Raw genomic sequence first — 10,000 nt, forward strand, 5'->3', positions numbered from 1 at the left:
TAAAACTGAAGACACGTCTGATACAAATCATTTTCTCAATCAGTACTTCTGAATGTTTCCCAGCGAAAAACATCTCAACGTCCTTAAACAAGATATTAAAGATACAGTCAGTAACTCTTTTTGTTTGTGTCATCCTCTAAACAAGCACCCAAGTTACCTTTCCTAGACCAGCTTATCTTTTCCAGTTTGTGGAAAAACAATGAATCAACAAGTAGTTGGTGCCTTATTGGATTTAAAACTGAACTAAATATGAGGAACTAGCTCAAATATATTGTTGTTTGGAAGGTTTATCAGGTTAGATTTATCTGAAAATATTTTTTACTGAAAAACAAGAGAAATAATGATATTTGAACCTCCAGACGCAGCGAGAGAAGAGCTGAGAGACAAACAGAGTCAACTGACAGTCTGTTTTTATTGAACATTGTTTTGGCGGCTGCTAAAGCTACATTTCAGATCACGAAGGACATGTAATGATCTCGCTTTTAAGAGCTAAATATGCTTGTCATCACACAAGGGACGCCAGCGCTAGCAGCACACGTGATGTGTGTTTACATCTGGAAGATGTATTTCTATCGTTGTTTGCTCATCTGCAATACATCTATTACACGCTTCCTCTCAGATGTCAATCAGACATTCAGCAGAGGTCTCTGAGGCATTTATGAGATGTTCAGCAGATGTTAATTAGATTGCGATGAAAAGAGTCTCAGAGATGTACATGAGTTATCAAGACCGACGAGTGAGGGAGATCTGAGGAAAGATATTCCAAGTGTATTCTAATGGGATAATTAAATGGGATTCAGATTGAAAGACGGTCTGTTGAGTCTCTTCACATTCAGAATTCACAACTGTAGCATCACCTCATCACATAGTTCTTTGAATGTGGTCAGAATCCGTCCCTGATCACCTCCAAACATGTTCTCAATTGTCCGTTCAAAATGTGTCATTTAATGCATCAAGTGCTGTTGATCAAACTGTTCAGAGTCCGCTGTGATTACTTTAATCAAGTGTCCAATAACAGGGTACTGAGATTAAGTGAGCAGTATTCGGCTGGTCATGTGATCTCTCCATATAGAATAAAACAGGAGTGGTGGTGGCGTAGTGGGCTAAAGCACATAACTGGTAATCAGAAGGTCACTGGTTCGATCCCCACAGTCACCACCATTGTGTCCTTGAGTAAGACACTTAACTCCAGGTTGCTCCGGGGGGATTGTCCCTGTAATAAGTGCTCTGTATAATACACTGGTAATCAGGAGGTTGCTGGTTCGATCCCCACAGTCACCACCATTGTGTCCTTGAGTAAGACACTTAACTCCAGGTTGTTCCGGGGGGATTGTCCCTGTAATAAGTGCTCTGTATAATACATTGGTAATCAGAAGGTTGCTGGTTTGATCCCCACAGTCACCACCATTGTGTCCTTGAGTAAGACACTTAACTCCAGGTTGCTCCGGGGGGATTGTCCCTGTAATAAGTGCTCTGTATAATACATTGGTAATCAGAAGGTTGCTGGTTTGATCCCCACAGTCACCACCATTGTGTGTTTGAGTAAGACACTTAACTCCAGGTTGCTCCGGGGGGATTGTCCCTGTAATAAGTGCTCTGTATAATACATTGGTAATCAGAAGGTTGCTGGTTCGATCCCCACAGTCACCACCATTGTGTCCTTGAGTAAGACACTTAACTCCAGGTTGCTCCGGGGGGATTGTCCCTGTAATAAGTGCACTGTAAGTCACTTTGGATAAAAGCATCTGCCCAAATGCATAAATGTAAATGTTATAAGGTTACTGGATGACTGGAGTCTTCATCTCAAGTGAGTACTCATGAAAATGACATATATTGAAACATCACTGAGTGCACCTTTAAGACTTGTAATGTACTTTGTCTTGTGGCACTTACTGATATTGAACTTGTTTACAGCATAAACAAGACAAAAAATAATTTTCATACAGAGTATTTTTGTCTTCTAAACACCCTTAAAACAAGAAAACATGACTTGACAAGCAAAATGGCATAAGATATTAAGACTTTGTTTTTGCTTTATGGTTTATGCTTAAAAGAAAAAAACGATTTGCCAATAGTGTTATAAAATAAACTAGTTTGTTTTGTGTCATCCCATTGGGAAATAGTTCTTGTTATAAGCAAACATTTCTCTGACAACCAGAATATCTTGTCATTCTACTTCTCAAGTACCTTTATATTGTTTTACTGGAAAACAAGCAAGAAAATGAATTGTTTAGTTGTGAAATATAGTTCAACGCAATAATGACATGAATTCAAACACAAAACTGAATCTGAAGAGATCACACTACATCAAGAGGATGACACTTCAACCGCTCAGCGGCTTTTAGTTTGTCAGTTTATGGTTGTTAGTTCTGGTCACCGCTGGTAACTGCTCGCTGTGACCGTTAGTATCTGTTCTTGAACTTTCTCCATTATCCCGCCGCTGCCGTGTTTAATCTTAATAGCACAGGATCGTGAGCTCTCCTCGCTGTCACTGTCGCCATAGCAACTGGAGCCGGGCGATGCGGTGAGCACTGTCATTGAGTCTGTGGAATCTCTGTTGCAGCGAGTGGAAGAGTTATGGGACGGGGAGAGTCTGTTTCCTAAATCCTCATGCCCGTCATTTGTCCCGTCCTCTTCCTGCCTGCCCACTGTCCCGTCCGTCATTCGTTTTTTACCCGACTGATCTCTCGCCTGGTCGTTTAGCAGCTTGACGAGGAAGTTGATGTATTTCATGGCGAGCCGCAGGATCTCGTTCTTGCTCAGTTTCTTGTCGGGCGGATGGGTCGGGATGAGTTTGCGAAGTTCAGAGAACGCGCCGTTTACATTCTGCTGTCGCCAGCGTTCACGACTGTTTGTGAAGACGCGTCGAGCCAACTTCTGAGGAGGACCTTCAAGAGAAACACACGAGATGACATAAAATACTACGAAATATGTACAATAATGTACAAAATATATACTTTTAAACATCAATATACATAAACATATATGTAAGAAGTACACATTAGAAAACTAAAGTGAAAGAGAAAGAAAGAAGTTAAAAATGTAACATTTGAAAAGAAAACTTTAGTCTGGGGGCTTGAGTTAGGGGATAAGGGTTAGGTTAGGGGTTAGGGTTAAAGGTTAGATTAGGGGTTAGGGTTAAAGGTTAGATTAGGGGTTAGGGTTAAAGGTTAGTGTGCATGGGGGCATGGTAATGTGTCTGTCTGCTTGAGAGGGAAAGTGGTAAGGCCCATCACCTGGGCTGTAATTACTCTAAAACCTGTCTCTCATTATAGTGATGGTGGAGGGAGACCTGATAAGGCATGCCAGAGCGCCAGAGTGGCCGAGAGAGTGGCCAAGGGAAGTGGTGTTTGAGTGTCTGACAACAACATATTAAGAGACTGCATTTATAAGCCCAAGATTTGAGTTGGCTACTGAGAGCCTGTTTTTGTTTATCTTTGTGTGTGCAATAAATATGCACCTAAACTGTGGTGTGCGGCATGCCGTGAATGTCAGTTGTTGAATCCACCGGCCACCCCAAAAGCGCCGTTGTGCCCTCTGCTGTTGATCGAGGTCCCCTTCGAGAGAATTGGCATGGACCTCGTCAGGCCATTAGAGCTGACTGACACGGCCATCGCTTTGTATTGGTTCTGGTGGACTATGCAATGTAATATTCAGAAGCTGTGCCTCTACACAACATCTCAGCACGTAGTGTTGTGGAGGCACTCTTCAAAATCATCTCCCGAGTGCGGATTCCAAAGGATTAATTATTAGGCATTAAATTGATTCACACCAGCATTTATTACCTGCAAACCGAAGGTTTGGTCAAATTATTTAATAAAACCTTGGAAAACATGATTCGTAAGTTCGTACAAAAAGACACAAAAAACTGGGATAAGTGGCTCGAACCCCTGTTGTTTGCAGTACAAGTGGTCCCGCAAGCCTCCACGGGGTTTTCCCTATTCGAGCTATTGTATGGGTGTCTGCCATGTGGCGTGCTCAGTGTCATACGGGAAGCTCGGGAGGAACAACCTTCGAGTAGCAAAAACTAAATTCAATACATTCTTGACCTTAGAGCAAAACTCCAAACTTTGGGGCAGGTAACACAGGAGAATTTGCTCCAAGCACAAGAACGACAACACCAACTGTACGACTGGGGAACTCGACTACGTGAATTTGCACAGGGAGAGAAAGTGCTTGTATTGCTGCCCACTTCGAGCTACAAATTACTTCCAAGTGGCAAGGAGCCTTTGAGGTCACACAACGAGTTGATGATCTTGATTACGAGGTTAGGCGAATGGATAGGGGAGGGGCACATCAAATCTACCACCTCAGTCTCCTCAAACCATGGAGGGAGGAGGTGCCTGTAGCCTTGGCGATGGTAGTTCCAAACCAAATTTGTTTACCAAGGTCCCTTGTGGGTACCACCTCTCACCGTCACCACTAACAGACATTTCCTGGTTGCAAGTGGAATTCGTGGAAGTGTTTTCACCACTTCCCAGTCGCACAAACCTTGTAGAGCACCATATTGAGACCACCCCGGGGGTGGTGGTTCGTAACTGCCCCATCATCTTCCTGAACCCAAGAGAAAGATTGTTCTGGAAGAATTAGTGGCAATGCTTGAAATGGGCATAATCCAAGAGTCGCACAGTGATTGGGCCAGCCCGGTAGTTCTTGTACCGAAGAGTACCTGTCTCTCATTATAGTGATGGTGGAGGGAGACCTGATAAGGCACACCAGATTGTCAGAGGGAAGTGACAACGCCATATTAAGAGATTGCATTTATAAGACCAAGATTTTGAGTTTTTTTTCTTTGTGTGTGCAATAAATATATGCTTCAACTGTTCACTGTCTTCTGACTCCTCCATTGCCCACAAACTTAGATTTATCACAATTAGGTTAGTGGATAAGGGTTAAATGTTATATTAGGGGTTAGAGTTAAAGGTTAGATTAGGGGTTAGAGTTAAAAATTAGATTAGGGATTAGGGTTAAAGGTAAAATTGGGGTTAGGATTAAAGGTTAGGTTAGGGGTTAGGGTTAAAGGTTAGTTTAGGGATTAGGGTTAAAGGTTAGTTTAGGGGTTAGGGTTAAAGGTTAGATTAGGGGTTAGAGTTAAAGGCTAGGTAAGGGGATAAGGGTTAAAGGTTAGGTTAGGTTAGGTTAGGTTAGGGGTTAGGGTTACAGGTTAGATTAGGGTTAGAATTAAAGGTCAGATTAGGGGTTAGGTTTAAAGGTAAAAATAGGGATTAGGGTTAAAGGTTAGGTTAGGGGATAAGGGTTAAAGGTTAGTTTAGGGGTTATGATTAAAGAATAGATTAGGGGTTAGAGTTAAAGGCTAGGTAAGGGGATAAGGGTTAAAGGTTAGGTTAGGGGTTAGGGTTACAGGTTAGATTAGGGTTAGAATTAGAGGTCAGATTAGGGGTTACAGTTAAAGGTTAGATTAGGGGTTAGGGTTAAAGGTTAGTTTAGGGATTAGGGTTAAAGGTTAGGTTAGGGGATAAGGGTTAAAGGTTAGGTTAAGTTAGGGGTTAGGGTTGCAGGTTAGATTAGGGTTAGAATTAGAGGTCAGATTAGGGGTTACAGTTAAAGGTTAGATTAGGGGTTAGGGTTAAAGTTTAGATTTGGGGTTAGAGTTGAAGGCTAGGTTAGGGGATAAGGGTTAAAGGTTAGGTTAGATTAGGGGTTAGAATTAAAGGTCAGATTAGGGGTTAGAGTTAAAGGCTAGGTAAGGGGATAAGGGTTAAAGGTTAGATTAGGGGTTAGGGTTAAAGGTTAGATAAGGGGTTAGAAATAAAGGTCAGATTAGGGGTTAGAGTTAAATGTTAGATTAGGGGTTAGAATTAAAGGTCAGATTAGGGGTTAGAGTTAAATGTTAGATTAGGGGTTAGAGTTAAAGGTTAGGTTAGGGGATAAGGGTTAAAGGTTAGGTTAGGTTAGGGGTTAGGGTTACAGGTTAGATTAGGGTTAGAATTAGAGGTCAGATTAGGGGTTACAGTTAAAGGTTAGATTAGGGGTTAGAAATAAAGGTCAGATTAGGGGTTAGAGTTAAATGTTAGATTAGGGGTTACAGTTAAAGGTTAGATTAGGGGTTAGAAATAAAGGTCAGACTAGGGGTTAGAGTTAAATGTTAGATTAGGGGTTAGAATTAAAGGTCAGATTAGGGGTTAGAGTTAATGGTTCGATTAGGGGTTAGAATTAAAGGTAAAATTGGGGATTAGGATTAAAGGTTAGGTTAGGGTAAGGGGATAAGGGTTAAAGGTTAGATTAGGGGTTAGGGTTAAAGGTTAGATTAGGGGTCAGAGTTAAAGGTTAGGTTAAGGGTTAGGGTTAAAGGTTAGATTAGGGGTTAGAATTAAAGGTCAGATTAGGGGTTAGAGTTAAAGGCTAGGTAAGGGGATAAGGGTTAAAGGTTAGGTTAGGGGATAAGAGTTAAATGTTAGATTAGGGATTAGGTTTAAAGGTAAAATTGGGGATTAGGATTAAAGGTTAGGTTAGGGTATAAGGTTTAAATTTAGATTAGGTGTTAGAGTTAAAGGCTAGGTAAGGGGATAAGGGTTAAAGGTTAGGTTAGGGGATAAGAGTTAAATGTTAGATTAGGGATTAGGTTTAAAGGTAAAATTGGGGATTAGGATTAAAGGTTAGGTTAGGGTATAAGGTTTAAATTTAGATTGGGGTTAGAGTTAAAGGTTAGGTTAGGGGTTGGGGTTAAATGTTAGATTAGGGGTTAGGGTTAAAGGTCAGATTAGGGGTTAGGGTTAAAGGTTAGATTAGGGTTAGAATGAAAGTTCAGATTAGGGGTTAGGGTTAAAGGTTAGATTAGGTTTAGAATTAAAATTCAGATTAGGGGTTAGAGTTAAAGGTTATATTAGGGGTTAGGGTTAAAGGTTAGATTAGGGGTTAGGTTTAAAGGTAAAATTGGGGATTAGGATTAAAGGTTAGGTTAGGGTATAAGGTTTAAAGTTAGATTAGGGGTTAGAGTTAAAGGTTAGGTTAGGGGTTAGGATTAAAGGTTAGGTTAGGGGTTAGGGTTAAAGGTTAGATTAGGGTTAGAATTAAAATTCAGATTAGGGGTTAGAGTTAAAGGTTAGATTAGGGGTTAGAGTTAAAGGTTAGATTAGGGGTTAGGGTTAAAGGTTAGATTAGGGTTAGAATTAAAGTTCAGATTAGGGGTTAGGGTTAAAGGTTAGATTAGGGTTAGAATTAAAATTCAGATTAGGGGTTAGAGTTAAAGGTTAGATTAGGGGTTAGGTTTAAAGGTAAAATTGGGGATTAGGATTAAAGGTTAGGTTAGGGTATAAGGTTTAAAGTTAGATTAGGGGTTAGAGTTAAAGGTTAGGTTAGGGGTTAGGATTAAAGGTTAGGTTAGGGGTTAGGGTTAAAGGATAGATTAGGGTTAAAATTAAAATTCAGATTAGGGGTTAGAGTTAAAGGTTATATTAGGGGTTAGAGTTAAATGTTAGATTATGGTTAGAATTAAAGTTCAGATTAGGGGTTAGAGTTAAAGGTTAGATTAGGGTTAGAAGTTAAAGGTTAGGTTAGGGGTTAGGATTAAAGGTTAGATTAGGGGTTAGGGTTAAAGGTTAGATTAGGGTTAGAATTAAAATTCAGATTAGGGGTTAGAGTTAAAGGTTAGATTAGGGGTTAGAGTTAAAGGTTAGATTAGGGTTAGAATTAAAGTTCAGATTAGGGGTTAGAGTTAAAGGTTAGATTAGGGTTAGAATTAAAATTCAGATTAGGGATTAGAGTTAAAGGTTAGATTAGGGGTTAGAGTTAAAGGTTAAATTAGGGGTTAGGGTTAAAGGTTAGATTAGGGGTTAGAGTTAAAGGTTAAATTAGGGGTTAGGGTTAAAGGTTAGATTAGGGGTTAGGGTTAAAGGTTAGATTAGGGGTTAGGGTTAAAGGTTAGATTAGGGTTAGAATTAAAATTCAGATTAGGGGTTAGAGTTAAAGGTTAGATTAGGGGTTAGGGTTAAAGGTTAGATTAGGGGTTAGGGTTAAAGGTTAGATTTGGGGTTAGAGTTAAAGGCTAGGTAAGGGGATAAGGGTTAAAGGTTAGGTTAGGTTAGGTTAGGTTAGGTTAGGGGTTAGGGTTACAGGTTAGATTAGGGTTAGAATTAAAGGTCAGATTAAGGGTTAGCGTTAAAGGTTAGATTAGGGGTTAGGGTTAAAGGTTAGATTAGGGTTAGAATTAAAGTTCAGATTAAGGGTTAGCGTTAAAGGTTAGATTAGGGGTTAGGGTTAAAGGTTAGATTAGGGGTTAGGGTTAAAGGTTAGATTAGGGGTTAGGGTTAAAGGTTAGATTAAGGGTTAAGGTTATCTAGTAAGATAAGTTTTTTTTAGATTTTAAGTAGGTTGTAGAAGATCCTCTAAACAAGCACCCAAGTTACCTTTCCTAGACCATCTTATCTTTTCCAGTTTGTGGAAAAACAATGAATCAACAAGTAGTTGGTGCCTTATTGGATTTAAAACTGAAAACAAAATATGACACCAAGTTACCAAAGAGGAACTAGCTCAAATATATTGTTCTTTGGAATTGAAAGGTTACTCAATTTGGTTAGATTTATCTGAAAATATTTTTTTGTCATATTTTTTACTGAAAAACAAGAGAAAAATGCTCAATTGAAAATGATATTTTTGCGTTGCAGAATACTTGAAATGTAGCGCATTAATCGTATTGACTGCATTTGTGATACTTGACAGTCGTGGTCACTATCAGCTGTTGAGGTTTTGAAAAGAGCTGTGTAAAGGTGAACGCTCTTCAAAACATCTCGGTCACACATTTTGAATGATCTAGAAACACCTCAATCATATGCAGTACCTTCAGTGAGCTCCAACTCGAAGTGTGCTGATGGTCGCCTCTTTATACGAGTGTTACTGAAGATCCCGAAACCTCCAGACGGAGCGAGAAAAGAGCTGAGAGACAAACACAGAGAAAAACTCGGTGAATGAACGAGATAAACCCATCTTTATCGAGAGCAGAACTGGAATGTTTGTTTTGACAAATCCAGCGACAGAGACTGAGGGGGAATACATCCATAATAGGGGTGTGCAACAAGAAACTTACTGTAACAAGTCTTTTAGAAAGATACTTAAAAGTAATTAGTAATGTGATTACGTTTTTGCTGAAGTTTATTGAGCGCATTATAAAGCATGAACTCACGTGTGGATGAAGGGGTGTGTCTGCAGGAAGGGGGGTGGCAGGAGGGCAGGGGCTGGTCCCACGGCAGACAGCGAGGAGAGTTGCGCCAGACGCAGTTCAGCGGGGCCGCGTGGGAGGGGGGGTGCGGGGTGCAGTGCCGTCAGTGGGGGGGTCAGCAGGGGGAGAGGCGGTAGTGGCGGTTTACTGTGACCCAGACTGATCACCGGAACGTTTGGAGGGAGCGCCATCGAGGACGAGGAGACACGATTGGCGCTGGAGTCTGTGGATGTGGCGGAGAGGCTCGTCGCTGTCTCAGATTGGATCGGTTCTGTCTTAGCTATGGTGGCCGCTGGCTCATGCGTGCTGGGCATCTCTTCCGCACGGCTGTCAGTCTCGTTTGTTTCGTTAGCGTGAGCGGAGGCCGTGTGTGCGGGACTGACACGCTGGACGACAGATGGAGATGGTGTGGTGGAGGAGGGTGAGATAGGTGGCTCCATGTTCTCCGTCATCATCAGAGACTCACGAGTCCTCCTGAGATTGAAGATGATCTCAGCTGCTTCTCATTGTGTCTCATGTACACTCTTCAGTCGTCAAACTCACTTCTGTTTGGACCTGAAACAATAAAACAGTCTTATCAGTGTTCACATTCACACTGCAGAATCCAGAGTCACTCCACTTCTGAGAGTATAATCTGTTCACACACATGGGAGTGACACATTCAATCGGTGTATTGGAAACTAGAACAGTGACGTCACTCAGTGCGGGAAATGGACATAAAATCATGTGTTTGACAGCAGAAACACACGTTACAGTCCAGAGAGAGAAACACTGAGACTCTGTCCATGACCATTTATGAAACATGCCAGACATCTCCACAACCGT

The 10,000-nt window shown here is 41.1% G+C and overlaps 1 protein-coding gene across 2 annotated transcripts in view; it reads right to left on the reverse strand.

The window, feature by feature from the left end:
- Positions 1–1,185: 1,185 nt before the first annotated feature.
- The window catches only part of lyl1 (LYL1 basic helix-loop-helix family member), a 10,633-nt gene continuing 1,818 nt past the window's right edge, over positions 1,186–10,000 (reverse strand). The window contains exons 2-5 of one of the 2 annotated variants that reach the window (XM_052129878.1): positions 9,140–9,730; positions 8,798–8,892; positions 8,367–8,447; positions 1,186–2,888 (exon numbers count right to left, since the gene is read on the reverse strand). In XM_052129878.1, the coding sequence (XP_051985838.1) occupies positions 2,374–2,888; positions 8,367–8,447; positions 8,798–8,892; positions 9,140–9,630 (1,182 nt within the window). In that variant the 5' untranslated portion in view covers positions 9,631–9,730 and the 3' untranslated portion in view covers positions 1,186–2,373. The remainder of the gene's footprint in view (positions 2,889–8,366; positions 8,448–8,797; positions 8,893–9,139; positions 9,731–10,000) is intronic. The other variant, XM_052129879.1, reaches the window with a different exon arrangement.

The sequence above is a fragment of the Xyrauchen texanus genome, chromosome 7, assembly GCF_025860055.1.
Source record: "Xyrauchen texanus isolate HMW12.3.18 chromosome 7, RBS_HiC_50CHRs, whole genome shotgun sequence".
Taxonomy (NCBI): domain Eukaryota; kingdom Metazoa; phylum Chordata; class Actinopteri; order Cypriniformes; family Catostomidae; genus Xyrauchen; species Xyrauchen texanus.